Genomic DNA, 24,677 nt, shown 5'->3' on the forward strand with positions numbered 1-24,677 from the left:
ATATATATATATGTTCTATTGCTTGTGAATCAAATAAAGAAAAACAAGAAATTGAATGAAAGCTTTAAACCAGCCTGTATTTAAGTGGACACTAATCTGCTTATGTGCAGGTAATTATTCCTGCTACTGAATGACAATACTAGGGGGAGGAGATGTTGTTATAAGGCTCTAATTATCCCCCACCAATTACAACCACTCAAAGCTGTTCCTTAGGAGAAGTTTACTCTGTCATATTGGGAAATTATTCACTTCTTTCTCATGTCATAACAGATTTGAGTGGACTGTGGACTGAAGGACGTATTTGGTCTTTTCTTCAGAATTTGAAGCATGTACTTGTTAGCTTGCTTGTTATTGCTGTTTGATTTTACTTCTGCAAGGAGTTTAGGGTAATCTTTTTTGTCTTGATGGAGTATTTGGATTGTATTGTGTTTTTTTGTTATTATTGTGTTTTACTTTATTTGCTGTTTTTAAATTCAACGTATTCGTAGGTTATAAGTGTTTGATTTACAAAGTTTAATGAGATTATTTTTTAAATGGGACTATATAATGATAACAACTTTTTTTCTGGTTCCCTTAAAACTAGAAATTTCAAAGCTTTGAAAACAGACAAAACTTTTTTATTTGATAAAAGAGAGTGTTCAATAGTTGCATATAATTTGTTTCTAATGTTAACAGTCATTTTGAATATATGGTTTCAAAAGTAAAACAATTTTACGCAAAATCATTTTAAAAATACATATTTTGGAGTATGCTTTCTTTTTCAGAAAACAAAGTGCACCACATTTTTTAGCATGCTTTTCTTCAGAAAATACAGTGCAGCTTTACTAATAAACAAAACATTCTTTTTCTGTTACTTGAGTGTACTAGAAAACGGTATATCTATGGCATAAACATTGAACTTGTCTACGCCTGCACTCAGTGATTTCTGAAGAAATACCGTGTTAATAATAGTCATTTTATATGTTATTGTTTTGATGTCATAATGATCTAAATTTAGCTAATTTTGTCAAATTAGGAATGCATCAAGAATTTTGCACAAAGCACTATTTTGGAGCAAAAGCATAACTGAATTTTAGGGTTCCAAACAGAACCCTTATGATCACATGTAGTTCTTTCATACTTAAAAACTGCTTCTTCTTGCATAAATATTGACATTTATACAAATTAAAATATTTTTAGGTGTGCAGAAGGTTACTATGGAAACCCGCGACAACCCAGTGGAAAGTGTCAGCCTTGTAAGTGTAATCCACAAGGTTCTGTGTCCACTATTTGTAATGCTCGCGGGCAATGTCAGTGTTTGCCTGGAATAACAGGGGATAAGTGTGATGGATGTCAGCCCAGATATGCTGTTGAAGACGGACAATGTGTCTGTAAGTAGTTAGATACTAGTGTGCTCAATATTTTCAAATATTTACAACATATTAATCTAATCAATGTCTTCAGATCATATATTTTGAGAAGTGGAGGGTAAATAAATTTTGAAATGATGGGGTCTTTATCTTTAAAATAGCTGGCTATAAACATTAAAGAAAATAGATTTTGTAGGTTTGTATAAATTGCTTTGAACTTAAAAAGATTCTTGAAAGAAAATAGATTTTGCAGGTTTTTATAAATTGCTGTAGACTTAAAAAAGAAAATGGATTTTGCAGGTTTTTATAAATTGCCATGAACATCAATGAACAATATTTTATAGGTTTTTAGCTCACCTGAGCCAAAGGCTCAAGTGAGATTTGTCCGTTGTCTGGCGGCAGCGGTGGTGTCGTAAACTTTTCACATTTTCATTTTCTTCTCAAGAACCGCTGGGCCAATTATAACCAAAGATGACCAAAAGCATCCTTGGGTAAAGGGCTTTCAAGTTTGTTCAAATAAAGGGCCATGCCCCCTTCAAAGGGGAGATAATCACAAAAATGCAAAAATAGGGTGAAAATGAAAGCTTCCTGACATAGTGCAGATTCAAGTTTGTTCAAATCATCCCCCCCCCCCCCCCCCCCCGGATTGGGGCCACAATAGGGAATCAAAGTTTTACATAGAAATATATAGGGAAAATCTTACAAAAATTGTTTTTCTCAAGAACCAATGAGTCAGAACAGCTGAAATTTATATGAAAGCTTCCTTACATAGTGCAGATTCAAGTTTGTTCAAATCATGGCCCCTGGGGGTAGGTTGGGGCCACAATAGGGGATCAAAGTTTTACATGAGAATAAATAGCGAAAATCTTTAAAATCATCTTCTCAAGAACCATTGAGCCAGAAGAGCTGAGATTTACATGAAAGCTTCCTGACATAGTGCAGATTCAAGTTTGGAAAAATCATGGCCTCCAGGGGTAGGTTGGGGCCACAATACGGACTACGGTTTTACATTCAAATATATATGGAAAGTCTTCAGATATGAGCCAAGATAACTCAGGTGAGCGATGTGGTCTTTGGGCCTCTTGTTATAAATTACTGTAAACATCAAGAAAAAATATTTTGCAGGTTTTTAAAGGGGAAATTCTTGTTATTTATACCCCCTTCCCCTTCAGATTGAAGATTAAGGACATGTTTTTGGCCTAGCTGTCTCTTTCCACTGTCCACAACTTTAATCTGAATTACACTTTGAACCATATGAAATTGAGATTTCATTCTTGATGAACTGATGGTTTAAGTTCAAATCTATGTAACTAATCAAGGTGGTTTCAATGTTAGATTTACTGCAATTGATTTTTGCCATGGGGATATAAAGTTTCACAAACACATCTTTGCTTCTATAGATATCAAATGAATTGTATTATTTAGTGTGATTTTTTGTTTATCTTTCAGCATGTGATGAAGGTTGTACTGCTGACCTGATGAGTGAACTCGATGACCTCAGAAATATGACCCTTCAAGTGAACCTCACTGGTAAACTTCCTGTCCCGTGGAATGAGCTCTGGAAAATCAAAAATGAAACTGACTTACTCAAGGTTGGTATGGTACACGTGCATAAACAGAATCCAGAGGCATTTTATAAAGAAAACGGATTCTGTGTACCTGTTGAGAAGTTTGACAAATTAGTTTATGATTAAGAGTAATTAATTTTATTTTCAAACAAAATCAGGATGAATTGGAGACCATTAGGAATGCTGAACTGGGTCATTTGAAAAATCAGACAAGGGACATTGAGAAAGAGGCACAGGACTTGCTCACCAGAGTGAGTGATATATGTGCTGTGTAGTGCGTGTGTAGTGTACTTGTATATGCTATGCTAATCTTTTTAGTGTTCATGACATGTATTTTACTGCTTTGTTTTCTATTTGTTTCCTATTGCTTGTTGCTGAATGTTCATGGTGAACTGTCACGTATAGCTTTCGTGTCAATTCTAATTGTCTCATGCAGTTAACTTTCCTTCTACTAATATGAAATTTCAGAATTTCTTTTTTATATGTCGGCCCCAGTTACACAAAATTTAGTTCACTTTAACTGCCAGTTAACTGGCTATTAACTTTTAAATTATATGTTGACTATCAGTTAAATCTAACTTGTGTTTGAGTAAATGGATCTGATTCAGTAGTTAAGACATTATATACTATTGCAGCTTTCATTCAAGATACCATGATAAAACATTACCATTAATCCATATGCACGTCTACTAGATTGTATCAGGGTCTCATAATATTGTGGAACAAGGAATTTCATAGAAAATTTTACATGTCATGGAAATCTATGTCTAACCATTGAATTGAAATAAAATCAGACATTCTTTGAAAGAAATACATTGTTTTCAACATTGGTGATGTTTTAGCAAAAAATCTAGAATACCTGAGTACCATGATTTGAGGGAACCTGTGATACAAGAAAAGATTATGCATAAAGTTAAATTCCAGTCACTTCAGAAAAAAGTGTCATATTTTAAAAGTAGAAACTATAAGGAATTTTATTGAAACAATGACTCATTTTACAGATTAGGTTTTTATCGTCTATATGAAAATGAAATTTGAATGTTGTAGTCCAGGAGAGCTAAACTTAAGGCAGGACCATTGGAGGAGAAAGCTGTCACGCTGAAGAAGAATGCCACGGACTTAGAAGTCGATCTCAACAACACAGTCAAAGACATGAAAGGTGAGAACAGTCAGCAATGGAGACGTTGTACGACATAAAGCTGGTTGATTTGAAAACAGAAGGTTGTCTGGGTTTGCATGCCTGTTTATACTTTGGCCAGAAGGTTATAACAATACACTAACTAATCTATCCATATATTCCACTGCTTTAAGAAAGATGCAATTCTTTCAGAATTTGTGGAGAAGTTGGTGGATATCGTTCAGAGTCTCTTCCACAACAAAAGTGGAATAAACGTCACAGACGCCTTGGAGAAAGTCAGGGCCATTTTAAAGGACATCAAAGACAGAGATTTCTCCAAAAATCTACAGAGAACACTCGATGAGAACAAGTAGGTGGAAAATTATCTTGTACTCTTGTACATTTATATCTATAGCATGTATTACTTTGGGATGTTAGATGTATATATATATAGACAGATATCTTACCCACTTTGTGTCTTATTTGAGATGGTATCTATTATCCTCAATATCATAGACATTTTCATCAGCAAGACTTCAGGTTTGATACTTTGCAATTTATCAAACTTTCCAGATTATCAGAAAAGCTGTCGGAAACAATATTGGATATGAGGAACACACTCGTAAATACCTCTGGCGTTATGGAGGAAATTCAGGCCATAATGGAGAAACTCATGGACCTCCAGAAACATTCCAATGAATCCCAGAGTCAGTCAGATGAAGTGTTAAACATGATCAATAACATTGTCAGAAAGCAAAATCAAACGGAGGTACAGTTGTTAAAGTACATATGTATCAAAATGGAGTTGTGTAAATGTAGCTATTAAAACATATTGTGAACGTTACTGTTTACTTGGTGTTGTATATGAGGTGTATATTTCAGGACCTGTTGGTGGATGTAGACCTTGTACATGATAACACTGTGAAGATATTAGGGGATGGCCACCAGTTCAACATCGAGTCAGCAGGGGAACTCAACCAAGCCAAGGACAACATCAAGGTAGTCACTCCGTCATCTTTTAAAAAGTATTGTAAAACTTTTAAAACAGTTGAACAAGGAATAATATTTTTTTTAAAACTTGACTGACTGAGCCGAGTTGCTGCAGTCTTGTTGTTTGGATGTATATGCACTCCGACAGCATGTATATGAATGTAACAATACTTGTTCTGTTTTAGGATATAGAAAGAAAAGCAAGCATCTTTGATCAGATTTTGCCAGAACTGAGAAAAAAAGTAAACAGTAGAAGTCAGATAACAGAAGCCGAGGCCAAAGTCCGAGCTGCAGAGAGTCATGCTAGGGGCCTGTCAGACTATGCTGAGAAGTTGGAAAGGTGAAGATTTTTGTTGATATTGTGAAATGATTTGACTTCCTGTAAAAGTGGTTATTTACATGTGGGGGAAATTTACACTAATTATGCGGTCACATAAAAAGTGCGTTATTTTCCCCCACATGTATAGTTATAAATTTTTTATATAATATATATTATATTTACTTACCACGTATTCTTCCCCCACGTGTAATGTTGAGCATGGAAAATCGAGTCCTTAACCCCCAGCGTAAATAACCACTTTTGCAGTATGCATTATCTGGTGGTATACATGCTACAGTTTTGTACGTTTCATGCAACAGTAAGTGTTAATCAAATGATTAAAATCAAGAACTCATATATAACATATATGTTATCTAATCTTTACATTAGAGAGTTCGAAAAAACCAAAGCAGATGCTGCGGATCCCCTGAAGGCAGCCCAAGTGTACAGCAATATTGTGAAGGCTGTGAATGAGGCGGAGGAGGCCGCCAAACGTGCCATCAAGGCGGCAGAGGACTCCATCCAAATTGTAGGTTTAGCTTAGAATGAGTGTGCTTATCAATTTCCCTTGCCACACACATTCTGTTTAGGACTCTCATGTACCAGCCTATTAACCTGTAGGTTAATATGTAATTTATTCATTTTCACAAGAGATTTGATGGAGGGGAATCATTGATAAACAAATACCACAGTCTTAAGAATACACACGTTTGAAGAATGTATATGTGATGCATTTTTCCTAATACACTGTACCTATTGTTGCATATGTATTTGCTTATGTTGCAAATTTGTTGTATAGAATGTCCATGCATTCAGTAAATGTTACATTTTCTTTGCTGTGAACAGGCAGGTGTGAAGAATATTACAGATGAAGTATCTCGCTCACTTAACCGGAGCAGGGAGCTGCTCAAACAAGCCAGTAAAACCCTGAGCAAAGTTCCAGGTATGTCCGACTTGTTGATGAATACAGGTACTTTATCAGCTCATGCTTAGTTGTGATGACTTGTAATGAAAGTTTGGTTTTTCAATGGCATCTTAACTAGTTAATTACAGGCTGATATTAGTTTTAAAATACAGGTTATGATTATGACCCTTACTGTCTGCATATATACACACTTTGTATCGCAACACTTGTGACATGATATATTCACTGGTCATAGAATATGTTGAATGTAAGTTGATGAAGGGAGAGACACCAGTAAATTTTTAGGTCAATTTTACAATGAGATTATGACGGAGAATGCATTTTCAACCGCTTCATATTCAGCATAACAGATTTTCAAAGATTAAGGTCACATTTTATATAATTAGATTTGTCCATTTTAGGTCTAGACAAGCATTTAAACACTCTGAATGAAGATTTGCTTCGTGTGGAAAAAGAACAAGGCATAATCAAGCAGGGTCATGCTGATATTAAGGAAGCACTAGATCAGCTGCCAAAAGGTGAGTTTAGAGACTTCAGATCACACAAGCGGGATTGGAATTAACAAAAAATACATTGTATAGCACTTCTCTTGTGAGGGAAACTTATTGGCTGTAATATGTTTCAGTAATTGTTCGTTATTGTCATTTTCAATGTAATAGATCTCAGAGACAGGACTGTAATATGTTTCAGTAATTAAGGTCTTCCGTCTCCTGCGGAAGACCTTACTATTATTGTTCGCGTTCTTCTTCTTCATTATTATTATTATTATTTTCCTTGGTAGTACACGCGTTTTTCTCAGCCATTTCTCGATCGATTTTCACGAAATTTTCAGGAAAGATGTCTTTTGGTGACGAGACTTTGCTTGCAAAATTTCGTGCTTGACGTCACTTCCGGTCAGGAGTTATCTCTCTTTTAGTGACTTTTTGAAGGGCCTTGTTGTCCACACATCTCCTCCGTTACTTTTGAAGCTAGAGTCTTGAAATTTCTACACAAGATAGAGTAAACATTTTAGAAGATTTGTGGGGGATTCGATTTTACCGGAGGCGATTTGCCTAAAAGCTCGCCTGGACCTGAAAAAATGGATGCCAAAATTTTTCGCCGATTTCGGCGATTTTTGACCTTTGATCTCCAATATCTTTTTTCTTGCAAATATTTTGTTAAGACATGTAGAACAAAAGTTGTGCACATTTACGAGATCTTTTCGAAAATATCAAGATTTAGGGGCTAGCCCCTTAAATTAGGGATCTAGAAGGGCTCAAAGTCTAGATCAAATATCTCAAAAATCGTTAATATTTTGGTATAAGTCAAAGAACAAAAAATGTTCATCTCAACAATCCAAATCTATTCATATAAAAATTTAGGTCATATGTTACGTAATAAGGGATTTTAAGGGCCAAAACCATAAATTTTTTACCCCTTGTATCTCGAAAACGACAAATATTTTGAAAAGCAATAAAGAACAAAAGTTGTTCAGAATGATGATCTGGACAATATGCATATTTCGTTTTTACCTTATGTAGCCCCGTTAGGGAGCTACAGTTTGGCCCCTAAAAATTACTTCTAGAAATAACTCGAGAACGGTAAAGAATTTCTAAATACTTGTTGAACAAAAAATGTTTGAAATGTCATGACCTTTCTTACGATATCAAGCAAAAGGGGCTGACCCTTTAAATTAGGGGCCCAGAAGGGTCCAAAGGTTTATGAGAATATCTCAGAAACTATTAATATTTTGTAATAAGTCATTGAAGCGGAAATGTTCATCTAAACAAGCTTGTTCTTATCAAATCAAAAAGTAGGTCATATGTTACGTAATAAGGGATTTTAAGGGCCAAAATCGTAAATATTTGACGCCTCATATCTTTAAAACGACATATTTTTGGAAAAGCATTATTGAACAAAAGTTGTTCAATGTGTCATAACCTATCGATCAATATCAAAAAATGGGTCTGTGGGCTTCATGGCTCGCCTGTAGAGTCGATTTTTGTCGATATCAGTCGATTTCAAAAACTTGTAACTGGTAAATATTTTGTAAGGACATATTGAACAAAAGTTGTTCAGTTTATCGAGATCTATCGATTGATATCAAGAAATAGGCCTATGGTCCTAATGGCTCGCCTGTAGAGTCGATTTTTTGTCGATATCGGTCGATCTCAATAACTTTTTACAGGTAAATATTTTGTAAAGACATATAGAACTAAAGTTGTTGAGTCTATAGAGGGCTAACAAATGACATCAAGAAATAGGCCCGCGGGCCTTATGGCTCGCCTGGAGAGTCGAATTTCAAACGAATTTCACCGCAACTTTGCTTCAGAAGCTTATGATATGAAAAATTGATTATATCTAAAGTGTCTTAAAGTCGGAAACTAAATTGGGACTCATTTGTCTTTCTTTTCTTTTTTTAACTCCGAGTGCATCAACAAATCGGACGGAAGACCTACTCGTTGCTCGCAACGAGATCATGTCTAGTTGTTTGTTATTATTGTAATAGATCTCAGAGACAGGGCTGTAATATGTTTCAGTAATTGTTTGTTATTATTGTAATAGATCTCAGAGACAGGGCTGTAATATGTTTCAGTAATTGTTTGTTATTATTGTAATAGATCTCAGAGACAGGGCTGTAATATGTTTCAGTAATTGTTCCGTTATTATTATACCCCCCGCAACAAGTTGTGGGGGGGGTATACTGGAATCGGGTTGTCCGTCTGTCTGTCCGTCCGTCTGTAGACGCAATGGTTTCCGGGCTCTAAAGCATTATCCTTTCCACCTACCGTCACCATATCATATATATGGACTACCCATGGGATGAGGATGTTCCCTATCGATTTTGGGGTCAAAAGGTCAAAGGTCAAGCGCACTGGACATCGAAGTAGCAATATGGTTTCCGGGCTCTAAAGCGTTATCCTTTCCACCTACAGTTACCATATCATACATATGGACTACCCATGGGATGAAGATGTTCCCTATTGATTTTGGGGTCAAAGGTCAAGTGCACTGGACATCGAAGTAGCAATATGGTTTCCGGGCTCTAAAGTGTTATCCTTTCCACCTCCAGTCACCATATCATACATATGGACTACCCATGGGATGAAGATGTTCCCTATCGATTTTGGGGTCAAAAGGTCAAAGGTCAAGTGCACTGGACATCGAAGTAGCAATATGGTTTCCATTTAAATTCTTTAATGGCTTTTTTCATCGCATGGAGATGCTGTGTTCCTAGATACCTTTTGGATCATAATACTGAAGTATTACCTATTATCGCAATTCACCTTTGAATTAGAACGCTTTGGCCGATATAGTATTGCGTTGTGTGACGACACAATTGAATCTGTTTGTAATACAATTGCGAAATGCAACAGAAACTCTCATTGGTCCATATGTATAAGTCCGCCCAAATTCCCTTATACGGGAGTAGTCAGCATTTGAAAACATGACGGCCAGATGCTAGATGGAAAAAAAACTTCAAAGGAAGAAAGAGAAAAAGTTGTATTCTTGTGTTGTTGTCTCATAAATGTAATATAAAAAAAATTCCTAACATATTTTCCTACTATACTTGTGTCCAAACTTGCCTTCAAATATTTATTAAAGCCCCATACGACCCAAAAACTCGATCACAGCTTTTGATGATTTCGTTTGTAGACGTAGCCATGTTAGGAAGCCAGTCAATTCGAATCCCGGTTCATTTCCATATTGGCACAATAGCGTCTAGATGTGTACTAATACCCCACAAATATTTTAGCTAAATTGTTTAAATAATATACCACCCCAATCCTATTAAATGATAATTATTCAAATAGCTAAACTCACGGCAGTGCGGCTTTCATTAGTCATGAGCGGCCGCGCCGGCCGGTCTCCATCTAATGTCCTTATGTAGCATATTCGTTCATCTACAGCTTATTTTACCTTTACAAAAACTGGTACAAAAATGTTTTAATTTTTATTAATTATTCGTGTTGATAATAAATGATGAGCGAATACATAACTTACAACCGATTTTATGAATAGATACCAATAGCAAGAGTTCGAATTGACCGGCTACCTAACATGGCTACGTCAACAAACGAAATCATTTGAAGCTGCGAGTTTTCGGGTGATGTGTGGCTTTAATGAATATTTGAAGGTATGTTGGACGCAAGTATATAGTAGGAAAATATGTTAAGATTTTTTTATATTGAGTTTATGAGACAGCAACACAAGAATACACCGATTTCAGGCCTCAACCGTCCGCAGCTTTTTGTGACCCGTAAATCGAAGGTTTTTATAAGAGGTGGATCTTTTCAGAGAGCTATGTACAGTTCTCCAGCTACACTGAATCCGCTCGAGAAAGTGGGTGGGCTGTAATCGGCCAATGAAAACTCTTGCTGTATTACATCAAACATGTCATTCAAATTGTTCAATCGTCTCATTCAATTGTGTCGTCACACAACGCAATACTATATCGGGTAAAGCGTTCTAATTCAAAGGTGAATTGCAATAACAACACCCTTTGGGAGATTGGGGTAAGCGGGGGGTATTCTTAGTGAGCATTGCTCACAGTACCTCTTGTTGTAATAGATCTCAGAGACAGGGCTGTAATATGTTTCAGTAATTGTTTGTTATTATTGTAATAGATCTCAGAGACAGGGCTGTAATATGCTTCAGTAATTGTTCGTTATTGTTGTAATAGATCTCAGAGACAGGGCTGTAATATGTTTCAGTAATTGTTCGTTATTGTTGTAATAGATCTCGGAGACAGGACTGTGAAGGTTTCCAATAACGTAGACAAGACAGCTGATGATCTAGAAACCTTGGAGGAAACCGTTGGAAATGTGGATAGTAACATAAAGAACGATCTTATCCCAAAATTTAACCGAATTCAAGATGTCAGCTTTGATGGCATATTTGAAAGCATAGAAAATTCAAGTAAGTTCCAATGTACATTTATTAAGATTTTGAACCCCATATTATATTGTTTGTCACCAATCTACCACAGAACCAAAGACATTGTCAGTAAAATCGAAGTTATTACACCGATCACTATTTTATTAAATTAATTCAAGTAATTTTTCCCTTCAGTATTATGCCATATTGTATGCTCAAAGCAAGCCATGTTTTTATTTCACGATGTAAGAAACACGATCTTTGACATTACATACGTGGAAGGAAAGCCCTAAATAAAGATTGATCAGCTGTAAGTGATACTGCCAACGAAACATGCAAAGTGATGGCAGAATGGTAGGGTAGCAGCCATTTTATCTCCTTTAAAGTTTTACAGACCCCTTATAGTCGCAGGGCAACACCAGTTGACATTGATTTTAACAAATCAATTTTGTTGGAGGTGCAATCATTATTTTTCATTTTAATGGGGGTCAAAATCTTGCATATTAATGATACAAAGTTAGAATAATAATAACGGGGATTTTGTTTTTGTAGTCGACACAGCAGCGAAGAACGTGAAGAAGATAGGTGACATTGTGGAGGGGGTGGAGTCAGCGGCAAACAGAAGCATGACAGCAGAGTCCAGACTCAACGACAAACTCAAGATGCTGAGGGACAACATCAAACAAGCTCGTGCTCAAGCTGAAAAGGTGAGGGATCACACAATAATCCAGAATTTGCATGTACAAAAGAACAAGAGCAAAAATAAAATGAATCTTTAAACGGGATTATTATCAGACTGTAGGTAAAATCTCTAGTATTTTTGCCAGTGCAGTGTGCAGCCTGAATTGTTTTATTTACAGGTGAAGGTGTCTCTGTCAGCCAGCGGACAGTGTGTGAGATCCTACCACTCCAAGTCTGTCCCTGGGGTCACCAACAAAATCAGCTTTTCCTTCAAGACAAACAACACTACCACTGACCAGATCATTCTGCTGTTACAGAGGTCCCCTACAGTAGGTGACGGTCACAGTTTAAAGTGACGATTTTATAGGAAATTCACTTATGTACGCAGAATTTGGTTGCTATTCATTGAAGATAGGTGTAAAGCTTTGATTTATTTGAATATATGCAGGTTTTTTTTTTAGTAAGTGTTGGGTTAATTGGTTTTGAACAACCCTTTGAGTCTGTGTGTAATTCACTTGAATTAGAAAGAATTATCAGCCACCTTGTAAGCGATAGTTCTGCTTTTATCATATTCTAGTTTAGTGCAATGAAAACTCTCTTTGTAGGAATTTCTAGCATTGGAAATGATCAATGCAAAGATTCAGTTTTCCTGGAATGTTGGAGCAGGTGTTGGTAGTGTCACAAGTGACCTCCCCATTCAGAATGAGGCTAACTTCATCAGAACCATTGACAAGTGGTACCATGTCAAAGCTGACAGGTATTGGAGTTATTCTAAATCAAAGTTGATCTTGTCCATATCTGTTAACCTTTGTAGTGTATGATATTAGTATTGTGATCACTGTAAACTTCAGACTTGGAAGAATAGGAACATTATTGGTTAGTAAACTCTCGGATCTGAATGAAACCAAAAAAGTCACTGGGGTGTCCCCTGTTGGCCGATCTTTCCTGAAGCTGGACGAGAACTCTGAACTCTATGTGTCTGGTGTACCATTTGGCATAAATGTAAGCATAGATGTACTTTTCATGCAGTAATTAAACTTTACATTAATTGCATTAATTAACACATAAATATCTGTGTGCCATATAAAATCTAGGAAGTTTTTTAAGTAGAAACATGTCCTACTACAAAGGAGGGGGTATTCTGGTTCACAGATGGCCAGTCTAATATCTCGTACCAGTCAGTCAATTTGTATCCACTTTACCTTTTACAGGGCACTTTTAAAGATTATTTTATCTGTCTAATTGTTTGATTCTGTATTGATGGATATTACTCTCATCAAAGTTTGGACGGGTATTGAGTATTAGCTCACAACAGATCTACTGGTAATACATGTATTAAAAAGCTTTATTTTTGAAGGTTGAAATAGTTTTTATGGAGAAAGACATCTGTTTCAGAGGGCAAAAGAATTACATCTGTTTCAGAGGTCAAAAGAATTACATCTGTTTCAGAGGTCAAAAGAATTGAGCAGCTCGGCGAACTTCTCTGGATGTATGAATGAAATGTACATTGATGATAAGAAAATTGGACTACATAACTTCAAGACTTCCACTGAACAAGGCTGCTGGGGCTGCAGAAATGTGTCAGTAGTTTTTATGGATCTAACTTGAAGCAGACAAATTCCAATTCATTTTGTTTGCACTAATGGAATAATTTACAGTGTTTTCACATTTGAATTGTGCTCACTTTCTGCTCTCTGTTCACCAGGCCGACAGCCACTGCGGAGCAGACGGGCACGTTCCACTTTGATGGTTTTGGTTACTCCGCCAAACCTCAGATCAGGTCCTACAGAAGCACAGAATTTTACATCAAGATGGAGTTCAAAACTTTCTGGAGGGATGCTATCTTACTCTTCACTGGAAATAACAAAACTGTAGGTGGAGAGCTCATATATTTAATTTTCTCTGCAGTTTTTTTAATTTTCAAAGGATCAACTTTAAAGTTCAGGTTACTCTGATAAAAAAAAATGCAAATTGAAGAGCATATTATAAGTAACTGCTAATATAACAATTGTGAATGAACGCTTACTGAATTTCTGTTTTTTCTTATTTTGTATGTTTTTTCTTGACTGTGATTCCAGGGAGATTTTCTATATGTTGGTTTACAAGATCAGAAAGTGGTTCTGCAGATATATACTGGTGGCAGAAGTTATCTTTCACTTTCCAGCAATTTCGCATATAACAATAACAAGTGGCATACTGTTGTGTCGGAGCGGCAAGATCTGACTGGTACTGAGATCACAGGCGGCCCATCAGGCGCTGCTGCTAACCCATCCACCACAAACTAATGCATTGTCGTTACAGATCACGTAGTAACACACTATTTATTTATTACAGGGTGATTTTTTATCACTTGCACTTGAAAATAAACGAGTGGTTTTGAAGTTTTACCTGGGAGGTGTTAGTTTTGCACGTTTGGAATCCAATAAAACTTACGCTAACAATTCATGGGTTCGAATACAAGCCGAGAGAGATGGGTTACAGGGTATTAAATGACTCGGATATATCACTAGGCAATCAAACAAAATATTAGTTGGTTTTCTTTGTCAAGAAAACCAAAAAAAAAAAGGTTCAATCTAAAAATTAGTTAATATTATTTCAGGTAACTTCTATATTTCTTGCAAGGATTGATTTTGATAGTTTTATTTAGGGAGTAAAGTGCCTTCATTTAACACATATTTTACATATTTCACGAGAGACCAACTAATGCACTGTTTGATCCACAACCCATATTTGGAATGTCACACATAACATATGGCTTCTGCTGTTTTATATAATAAAGCCTTGCTTTGTCTGGCAATAATGTTGACTACTAACAATTAGCCTTTCCCTGATCCTCTTGAGTTATCTTCCCTGAATTAGTAATGTGTATATGTACTCGTAGATAGATGTAAGCGACCTTCACCTGTACAAGCATGTTTTTAAACAATACCTGGTGTGAAGTGATACTTTTCATTGATACTAACTGCACTTTATACACCTGTACTCTTGTGTGTGGTACCTGTAGAAGTGTATCCTTGCATTAAATCATAAACATCGCTAACACTGAAGTTTCTTTGACTCAAAATATTAAAATTAAGAAGTTACTGCTTTTTTGAGATTTGAGATAGATTCAATTAACTGTGAAAGAACTGTAAAACAATATTCTGAGATGTTATGTTATTATCTGTAGAGCAGTAATGATATCTTTTCTGTTTTAGCTTACCTTCAGGTGGATGGTACTGATATGAAATATCTCACTGCTCCTGGCAGTAACACAGGGTTAGAAATGAAAGGGAGACCACTCTATTTTGGAGGAATTCCTGAAAGTTATGATCTGCAACCTTTTCTGAAATGGTATGTAGACATCAAGTAATATTTTTTAAAATAAGATTCGGAGTATGATATAAAGAATTTGAAAATCACTTCCTAGAAGACACCCATGTAAAATCATGAAATCAATTGCTGATATTGATAAATGAATATGTTAAATGATGTTTCTACAGGGGAAATATAAATAGAACTGGATTCCTAGGCTGCCTTCGACAAGTCCAACTTCAGACTTTCGCTCAGGATCTGCTGACCGGAGAAACTGTAGGGGTCACCAATGGCTGTCCAGATGAGGTCTGTATTTTGTTTTCATTAAGAAGTGGATGAGGGATGGAGATGAAGGGTTGTTGGAGGGCACTTAATTGTCAGTATAGGAATAAAATAGAATTGGATACATGTATTGGAGCTTAGTACAGTCGGGGGGACACATTTTCTTGCTTGCTCTCTTTCTTTTTATCTCTTCTCTCTCAGTCTCTCTTTAAGTACAATCTTAAAATACATGTACATTTGTATGTAGATGGAAAAAATAATAAAACAATATGAATTGATTTCATTTGCAGGGCTACAGGACAATAGGATTTTATGGCAATGGATTTGCCAAGTACACGGCAGCTAGCATGCTGTTAGATACGGCAGATGTTTCACTGTCCTTCCGAACTACACAGAAGGACGCCCTCCTTCTCTTGGCCTATGATAATGATCAAAGGGTGGGTAGTTTGTAGTTATGTCTCATTGGTAGAATTATGTAGAATAGTCCCATTTAGGTATTACATGTCTGTCTGTGAGAAAGTGATTCTGGAGGAATACTTTTAATTTGATTTAAGAAATATATCATATCCATAGTGTTGTAAAATGAGTAGGAGAATATGCTGTCCTCGATCAAGGTACAAAGAATTACTCAAAACTGAATATTTACAAACTGTTTCACATGTTCTAATCAATAAGGCCAAAAAAAATTAATCAGTGGTTTCTCAGGCCCCGTTGCATCTGTTGAAAAGGTACTGCATGGACCCCCCACCCCCTCATATTTATTTATGTAAATGAGGTATCTCTTTTGTCATAGATATTTATGTAAAATGTTTAGACAAATTTACAAGATTATAAGTATCTTTTGTTCAAATAATTATTGAATGCAAACTCAATTATGTTACTTTGTTGTCCATCTGTCTTTCTGAGACAGTGACCTAGTATTACTTGTAAGCACTGCCTTTCTGAGACAGTGACCTAGTATTACTTGTAAGCACTGCCTTTCTGAGACAGTGACCTAGTATTACTTGTAAGCACTGTCTTTCTGAGACACTTTCTAACCTCCAAAATTTTTGAGAGTTGAAGTATTGCAGGGAACATATTTACCACAGACATCATCATTTAATTATATTCTAACATTTGTCATGGTATTGTGATTTGCAAAGTGTGATTAGAGCTCCTCCACTAATTTGTCAGTGTGGTTTATTTTCAGAACTTCTACTCCATAGTGCTATCTAATGGTAAAGTTGAAGGAAGATTTAGTACCAACAGTCTCCCCAAAAAGATAACAACATCCAAATTATTTAATGATGGACAGTTGCACAATGTAGCCATCCAGAAAGTTGGAAACAGGTCAATTTTGCATTTTAAAAAAAGTTTTATTGTTTGACAAAAATAATGTGCTAGATTATTCATAATGTGATGTTTTGTGTCATTTAATAACAGACTTATAATAGTAAATTTTAAGTTGAAAATTTATCGCATGTTGATAATGAGGAAGTTGAAATATTATCTTGGTACTAGGATTACTGTGTATGTTGATGATTAGGAAGGTGGAATTTTATCTTGGTACTTGGATTACTGTGTATGTTGATGATGAGGAAGTTGAAATTTTATCTTGGTTTTAGGATCACTATGTTTATAATGAAGAACTTGAAATTTATCTTGGTTCTAGGATTACTGTGTGTTGATGATGAGGAAGTTGAAATTTTATCTTGGTTCTAGGATTACTGTGTATGTTGATGATGAAGAAGTTGAAATTTTATCTTGGTTTTAGGATCACTGTGTATGTTGATGATGAAGAAGTTGAAATTTTATCTTGGTTCTAGGATTACTGTGTGTTGATGATGAGGAAGTTGAAATTCTATCTTGGTTCTAGGAATACTGTGTGTTGATGATGAGGAAGTTGAAATTTTATCTTGGTTTTAGGATCACTGTGTATGTTGATAATGAAGAAGTTGAAATTTATCTTGGTTCTAGGATCAATGTGTATGTTGATGATGATGAGGTAGTTGAAATTTTATCTTGGTTCTAGGATCACTGTGTATGTTGATGAGGAAGTTGAAATTTTATCTTGGTTTTAGGATCACTGTGTATGTTGATGATGAGGAACAGCTGGAGGAAGTTACTCTACAGCGGAAGGAAGTCAGTGTGGACCATTTGTATATAGGAGGTGTTATTAACCTCAACTTTCCCCAGGGACAAGCTATGGCAGCCAACACACAGGGGCTGGAGGGATGTGTCAGTGATGTCATCATTAATCAAAAGTATGTGTGTCTGATCTTTAGATAATGGGGATTATCTGATTCCCATACCTAAAGTGATCTAAAAACAAAGGACAACGGTCATATCTGGCCCTGATTCTTAGTTTGAAATATGAAGTCACGAAATTATGATGTCTGTTATTTTCTAGTAAAATTGGTAGGCAATTTTTAAAATGCGAATTATGGGACAAATGCATTGACAAAATCTTTTTTAAATATACATGTACAACACTGAGATAAGGCGATACTTTAATTTGATCACACTGTGGATGTATTTAATTTTGTTGGGGGAAAATTTCATTGTTTTTGTAGTGAACATGATTTCGTGTGTATTTTCGTTGTTTGAAATCACTTAAAAGTTATGGAAAAAATACATGCATACCAAGTATCAACAAGGTTGCTTATCTGAAATCCTTACTTACCTAAATACCGTTACGATACATGCGCCATTTATATATGATTTGTTAGATCAAGCAAGTTGATGTTAACACCTATTCCAAAACAAATCATTACTTTGTGATCTTTTTAAGCTTGAGTCATTAAATTGCTTCACCCAAGCAATTAGAATGTTTCAATTACTTTTATTGTATTCACCAACTGAAAACTAAAAGCTCAAGTGAGCTATTCTGATCACCGGTTGTCCATCGTCTGTCTGCATCTGTAAACTTTTCACATTTTCTTCTTCTCCAGAACCACTGGGTGAATTTCAGTCAAACTCCGTACACATCATCCATGGGTGAAGGGGATTCGGATTTGTTCAAATGATGGGCCATGCCCCCTTCAAAGGGGAGATAATCGCAAAAATGCAAAAATAGGGTGGAGTCATTACAAAATTTTCTTCTCAAGAACCACTTGGGCAGAAAAGTTGAAATTTACATGACAGCTTTCTGACATAATGCAAATTAAAGTTTGTTCAAATCATGGTCCCCAGGGATAGAATGGGGCCACAATAGGGGATCAAAGTTTTACTTGCCAGTATATAGGGAAAATCTTTAAAAATCTTTTTCTCAAGAACCACTGGGTCAGAAAATTTGAAACTCACATGAAGGCGTCCTGATATTGTGCTGATTCAAGTTATTTAACATCACGGCCCCCTGGTGTAGGTTGGGGTCACAATAGGAGATCAAAGTTTTACATGCAAATATATAGGGAAAATCTTTAAAAATCTTCTTCTCAAGAACTACTGGGCCAGAAACGTTTAAACTTACATGAAAGCTTTCTGATATAGAACAGGTTTGTTAAAATTATGGACCCTGTGGGTAGGGTGGGGCCACAATAGGGATCAAAGTTTTACATGTGAATTTATAACTCAGGTGAGCGATGTGGCCCATGGGCCTCTTGTTTCAGATTACTTTTTACTGAAATTGCATTTTTGACTAAATGTAGTAAATTCAAAAGTTTTCAATCTCAAAATATTGTGATACATGCTCTCCAAATAAAGATTTTCTGAAATAAAAAATTTGTGTTGGATTTAATTTCATTATTTTCTCCCAGACAGGAAAATAAAAAAATTAATCCAACACGAAATTAAATACGTCTACAGTATGTGGCCCATACTTTTTAAAGCCCAACAGCTAGTTATAACCTTGATTTTTGTATATTTGAAAGGAAAAAAACAATGCCAAGAATACATGTGACATTGTATGTAGTACATTAATGATTTATCACGAAAATTACAATTATTTGTTTTGTATATTCCACCTATGTAACAACTGATGTAGACTAAGAACACTTGTATGATTTAAGTAGATGTGTAAAATTACAGTCAGATGTTAGTATTATTTAAGTAGACGTGTAAAATTACAGTCAGATGTTAGTATTATTTAAGTAGATGTGTAAAATTACAGTCAGATGTAAGCCAGATTACGTTGATAATGAACCTAGTTCCTTCATTGGATGAATGAAAATTTTCAAGGGAATTAAGTTATGTTTACCAAACGAATATTTAAAGTCCACGGACAGATTAACATTTTGTCTTTTTTAAACAGAATTTTGAACTTGAATACCCCCCTCCAGTTTGAAAGAGCAGACATAGGAAGGTGTAGATTGCCAACTAATGGTGTTCCAGTCGGCTTAGAAGATGCCCAAACCTCAAAGAAAAAAACTACCACCACCACCACTACATCAACCACACCGACAACCACCAAAGTCCCCACTTCTGCAGCCACCACATCTATTGCACCAAATTCCTGTGCACAGACTCCAGATTTACAGCAAAATATTTTTTCACTGATATTTGGGAATTCAGAAAAAAGTCACGGGAAAATTGTAATTGATCCTGCAGAGGTTCAAGAATCGTGAGTCCTCCTCCAACATCATTCACTGATCATTATCATAGTGCAATCATTGCATAATGTTGCGAAGAATATTTTTTGGAATGGATGTTCATCTGATCCAAAGCAATATTTTTGACTCGCATAAAGTGGCGATAGATGTAAAATGTATGAAATATTACTGGTACAAGTTTGATTAATCACATATGTCATTGTACTATTAATTATCAGCTTCTTCCCACAAAATGATTAAAACAGCTGTTCTTTGTAGATTTGAGATCTCCTTTGACTTTCGTACATTTTATGACGATGGGGCTGTATTTCTGCTGACCAATAAGAACAACACAAAATATGTCGCAGCCCAAATAAGAGACGGATCTGTTTCGGTGTACTGGACAAATAATGGTGGAAAGGCAAAAAAGTTCATCTCCTCAAAAGTTGTAACAAATGGACAGTGGCACACAGCCATCATTTCTAAAGATCGACGTAGAATCAGCCTTGTGGTGGATGGGAAGTTGGAAATGGATAAACGGAAGATTACCAAGAAATTATCCGTAATATCTCCTCTAATTGTTGGAAGTATTATGGATATATCTATTAGTAACAATGATATGGTAAGTCCCCATCTAATTACATTGTATATATATCTGATATAAACCAAGAATTGTTTTATAACAATTAACAGTTTAAAATCATATTGTGTTCACTTTTCCCAGTTTGACTCCCAACTCCCCCTCCCGCCATCCCCAAGAAGTAATTAAAATAACTTTCTGATTGTGTTTCAGGTAAAGCACAGTCTGAGGGGTTGTATGAAGAACTTTAAAGTTAACGCCAAGAGTATAATGATAGCCGATGCCACAGAGGTACAGGGAGTCACCACATGCTATATTAACATGGAACCTGGAGTGTTCATGGATAAAAACTCCTATGGAGTCATAGGTATGTTTCAGTTTGCATTCTTGGGATAAAATTCTACAAGCACTTGTATATAGTATGTAATCACTTAGTTCATTTCTGTTGAAAGCAAAAGAGGTGGAAGCCATAGTTTCCCCCCAATGTCTGTTCATCTAATAGTGTACATGTAACTGACAACAATGTTCGTTTTTTGTTTCACGAGCATTTTTTTTATTGATTTGTTAAGAGTTATCTACCTTTTGCAAGAACTACTAGTAAAAAGATATTTTTGGTTGATTGAGGCTTTAATTGAAAAATTGTGCTGAAAACTGCATCGATGTGCTGTTTAAGTTTCATTTCTATCATTTGATTAGAATTCAATGATTAAAATGATATCAAATCATACAATGTTAAAAATTACATGTACATACGGCATCAACATTGCAAACAACACACCAAAGCAACATTACAATTATGTGCCATCACAGAAGGTATTTTTATTAATGTTATGATCAAGAGAATTTTTCAACCATTTAGAATTGCCATACCATTGCCAGTCCAACAAAACTTAACTATAGTTTCAATTTAAGATTCTCTTTAAAAGATTTAGATTGGGTTCAGCTGGGAATATTTCTTTAGCAATACATGTACTCTTTTGCTGAACCAGGATTAGAAAAATCAGCAAGTATCTTTCATTATCCTTTCTGTTCGATTTGATTGGATACCCTGTTTTTCTTCTATTTCAACAGCCAGTAATTATGCAGTCGGTCGAGAAATGAAGATCGAGTTAGAATTCCGAACTCACAAACCCAATGGTGTAATTCTGTCTATCGCAGACAACCAGGCAGTTACTCTAGAGCTTCACCAAGGAAAGGTATCCTTTACTTCTGTTGCATTTCAGTCTCAATGGCAGTGTTCTACTGTGTTTTTCAGATTTATTAAACTAAACTAATTGATCCCAGACTTGTTTTTAATAAGCAATACCTCAGTAATACATTGTGACTTGTTTGATCGGAGAATCAAAGCTTCTGATCAAATTACTGTAGTACGTATAATAAATTGTTAATATAGTTAATTCATTGTATTGCAGTTGAAATTCTCCGTGTTCAATGTCGCCCTATTCACAGCAGAGTCTAAAAGCTCTGAGAGCATCTGTAATGATCAGTGGCACTCTTTGGAAGCCACACTGATTGGGAATGTGGTGAAGCTGGTTCTAGATGGTGGTCCCCCTCAATATGGCAGCAGCCAGGATACAGCCAGAAATGTCACCACCTCTTCTGCCCTGTTTGTGGGAGGGGTACCAGGTAATTAAGAGTTCAATATATAGGAGCATATGTCACCACCTCTTCTGCCCTGTTTGTGGGAGGGGTACCAGGTAATTAAGAGTTCAATATATAGGAGCATATGCCAAGTGCAAATCTAAAAAGAAAAAAAGAAATCCAGAAATATTTTCATTGTATTTTTGCTAAATATCTACGCTTTATACAGATTGCATGAAAGCAAACAGATTTAGAGTCAATTGAAGTAGTAAAAATAATTTACATTAATTTAAATATGTAGAAAATACTTGTCAAGTCTTTTAGTAACAAAGGTATGATTCTCAAAATCTTGATTTATTCCAATTTTGTGAAAGTAAGTACATGTACAGGTGACTCTCGATAACTCGAAATTCAATGGGCCTTGATAAAACTTCGAGATATTGAGAGATCGAAATTTGGAAATTGAAGGTCCGACCATATGGTTAAGATTTTACAGTATAAACTGGAAATGTTTACCAGCAAGATCATGGGATCATTTTGACAGGTTTTCCTTCATATTTGTCAGATAGTTAATTTAAATTTAAAGTAAAGAACCTTATTTTGCATTAATAAAAAGATTTAAAAGTTTATGTATTTATTTGTTCTTCTATCATGCTAAGATAAGCATACAAAACTAATTCCCGATAAAGCTTTACTGTGGGTATACGCTACCACCACTTCAAGAGATCGAGAGTGAAAAACAATGAAACATGTTTTACGGGACCCAACTTCACTTTGAGAGATCGAGAACTTCGAGAGATCGATAGTAAATTTGCTTAGTCATATAGAGAAAAAATTTGGGACCATGATTTCACTTCAAGAGATCAAAGTTTGAACCATCGAGAGTCAACTGTATAGGAAAAAATCCAGATTTCCAATACTTTTGTCCATCGTAGTATCATGGGACTAAAATCATGTTTTATTCTAGTATTATCTGTGTTTCAGACTATGCAGTTAAGCAGATTGCCTCCTTTAACCAGAAAGATGGAACAGCCGAGGGATTTGAGGGCTGTTTACGCAACTTCAAGATAGACTCCACCCCTGTAGACTGGTTCTCATTGGTAGAACAGGAAAATGTTCAGCGCACTGGATGCCCTTATTAAAAGTTTTTAAAAAAAAAAATTAAATAATATAATATTGTCTAACTTTTACCTCAGAATATTGTATTCTTTTTAGTGTAAATGATTCTAAATTAGTGCTAAACACTTCTCTGGATACATAGTATCTTAATTATCAGTTCAAAGGAACTTATTAATGATCAGATATTGACAATAAGATACACAATGCATATATCAAGCATATTTCACTGATATACCAATTTGCATAACTGTGATTGGAAGAAAAATGAATCCATTTTTTACACAATAATGGCAGTTTATTTTGACCATTCTTATTTTGGTATTAGATCTGAAGTTTATGATTTTATGGTGCTAATTTTGTACAATAATTGTGATTCTCTGTATACTAGGTGTACATGTATTTAATTTTGTGATTTAGTTCATCGTGATCTCTGTGAAAGATTTTTGTGTAATGATTATAGAATGAATGGGCAGTGTTGTATGCATGTCATATTTGTTTACATGTGTATTATAGGTTGTCTTCTTGTACATGTAAATCGGATCATTTCAGTTTTGTAATGCCATTCCCCTATAAACATAAAACATATCCTTATCCTGATTTTCCCCATGTCCCTTACTCCAAGGGAATGCTTAACTTTATTTTATTGTAAATTATAATTATTTATGAAAATATATAATTCTTTTGTTTTCAAGAGGATTGTAGATGAAATTTTTCATAGCATTTTTGTGCTTTTTTTTGCACACAATGGATTCAGATTGAAATAAAATTATATATAGCTTCAATTTTGTCATTTGCTTATAATTAATGTATAAGGAATAAATAAAGCAGAAATTGTGAATTTCACAATCACAGGGTTCTGACTCTAAGGCGGGTTCAAAATAGTCATATTGTGTTTTAACATAGCATAATTATGCAGTCTTTCATTAGTATGGACACTTTCGGGGGGGCTTTTATGTTTTTAGGTCGTCCGAGTCACTCTAGTGGCAGACTGACAGTATTGCTACATGTATCTGCTTTTGTCTGTTGTGGATCGGTCGTAAACTTACGAACATTTTCAGCTTCTTCTCTGGAACTGTTGAACCAATTTCAATCAAATTTTGCATATAACATCTATGGGTGAATGGGAACAAACCTTGTGAATATATGGACCCAGGAGCCTGAAGAATGGGGCCAAAACCATCAAAATATGTAATCTTCAAAAATCTTTACTCCTGGACATCAAGCAGTCAAACTGTTTGTTTGATTATTATGAGCAATGTCAGCCAGGTATACTGAAACTGAAATTCATGACTTCAGGGTGCATGCCCCAAGGTGGAGCTAATTTTGTCATATATTGAAAATGCATTATATCTTGGAAAATCTAGACATCAAGGAGATAAAAATGTCTGCATGATTATGATGAGCATCGAAATTCATCCAGGGTTTAGGCCCTAAGGTGGGGCCAAGATGGTTGTGCATATCCCAGAAAATCTTGCTTCTGGACATCGAGAAGACGAAATGTCTGCTCAAT

General features: G+C 35.5%; 1 protein-coding gene across 5 annotated transcripts in view; it reads left to right on the forward strand.

Annotated features, from left to right (window-relative positions):
- LOC125668200 (laminin subunit alpha-2-like) overlaps positions 1 to 23,949 on the forward strand; it is a 71,659-nt gene extending 47,710 nt beyond the window's left edge. For 3 of the 5 annotated variants that reach the window (XM_048902031.2, XM_048902035.2, XM_048902033.2), the window contains 30 exons: positions 1,180 to 1,370; positions 2,799 to 2,941; positions 3,076 to 3,168; positions 3,965 to 4,076; positions 4,248 to 4,404; positions 4,608 to 4,803; positions 4,917 to 5,033; positions 5,210 to 5,364; positions 5,734 to 5,872; positions 6,190 to 6,286; positions 6,670 to 6,786; positions 10,988 to 11,167; positions 11,678 to 11,832; positions 11,986 to 12,135; positions 12,412 to 12,563; positions 12,658 to 12,808; positions 13,229 to 13,386; positions 13,512 to 13,677; positions 13,885 to 14,032; positions 15,004 to 15,139; positions 15,289 to 15,406; positions 15,673 to 15,819; positions 16,572 to 16,711; positions 17,443 to 17,625; positions 19,611 to 19,919; positions 20,167 to 20,509; positions 20,681 to 20,834; positions 21,539 to 21,663; positions 21,880 to 22,093; positions 23,033 to 23,949. In XM_048902031.2, coding sequence (XP_048757988.2) covers positions 1,180 to 1,370; positions 2,799 to 2,941; positions 3,076 to 3,168; positions 3,965 to 4,076; positions 4,248 to 4,404; positions 4,608 to 4,803; positions 4,917 to 5,033; positions 5,210 to 5,364; positions 5,734 to 5,872; positions 6,190 to 6,286; positions 6,670 to 6,786; positions 10,988 to 11,167; positions 11,678 to 11,832; positions 11,986 to 12,135; positions 12,412 to 12,563; positions 12,658 to 12,808; positions 13,229 to 13,386; positions 13,512 to 13,677; positions 13,885 to 14,032; positions 15,004 to 15,139; positions 15,289 to 15,406; positions 15,673 to 15,819; positions 16,572 to 16,711; positions 17,443 to 17,625; positions 19,611 to 19,919; positions 20,167 to 20,509; positions 20,681 to 20,834; positions 21,539 to 21,663; positions 21,880 to 22,093; positions 23,033 to 23,190 — 4,804 coding nt within the window. In that variant the 3' untranslated portion in view covers positions 23,191 to 23,949. Of the gene's footprint in view, positions 1 to 1,179; positions 1,371 to 2,798; positions 2,942 to 3,075; positions 3,169 to 3,964; positions 4,077 to 4,247; positions 4,405 to 4,607; positions 4,804 to 4,916; positions 5,034 to 5,209; positions 5,365 to 5,733; positions 5,873 to 6,189; positions 6,287 to 6,669; positions 6,787 to 10,987; positions 11,168 to 11,677; positions 11,833 to 11,985; positions 12,136 to 12,411; positions 12,564 to 12,657; positions 12,809 to 13,228; positions 13,387 to 13,511; positions 13,678 to 13,884; positions 14,033 to 14,140; positions 14,289 to 15,003; positions 15,140 to 15,288; positions 15,407 to 15,672; positions 15,820 to 16,571; positions 16,712 to 17,442; positions 17,626 to 19,610; positions 19,920 to 20,166; positions 20,510 to 20,680; positions 20,835 to 21,538; positions 21,664 to 21,879; positions 22,094 to 23,032 lie in introns of all 5 variants that reach the window. The other 2 variants (XM_048902032.2, XM_048902034.2) reach the window with 2 other exon arrangements.
- Positions 23,950 to 24,677: the final 728 nt, after the last annotated feature.

This window comes from Ostrea edulis, chromosome 4 (genome assembly GCF_947568905.1).
Source record: "Ostrea edulis chromosome 4, xbOstEdul1.1, whole genome shotgun sequence".
NCBI classification, from domain to species: Eukaryota; Metazoa; Mollusca; class Bivalvia; order Ostreida; family Ostreidae; genus Ostrea; species Ostrea edulis.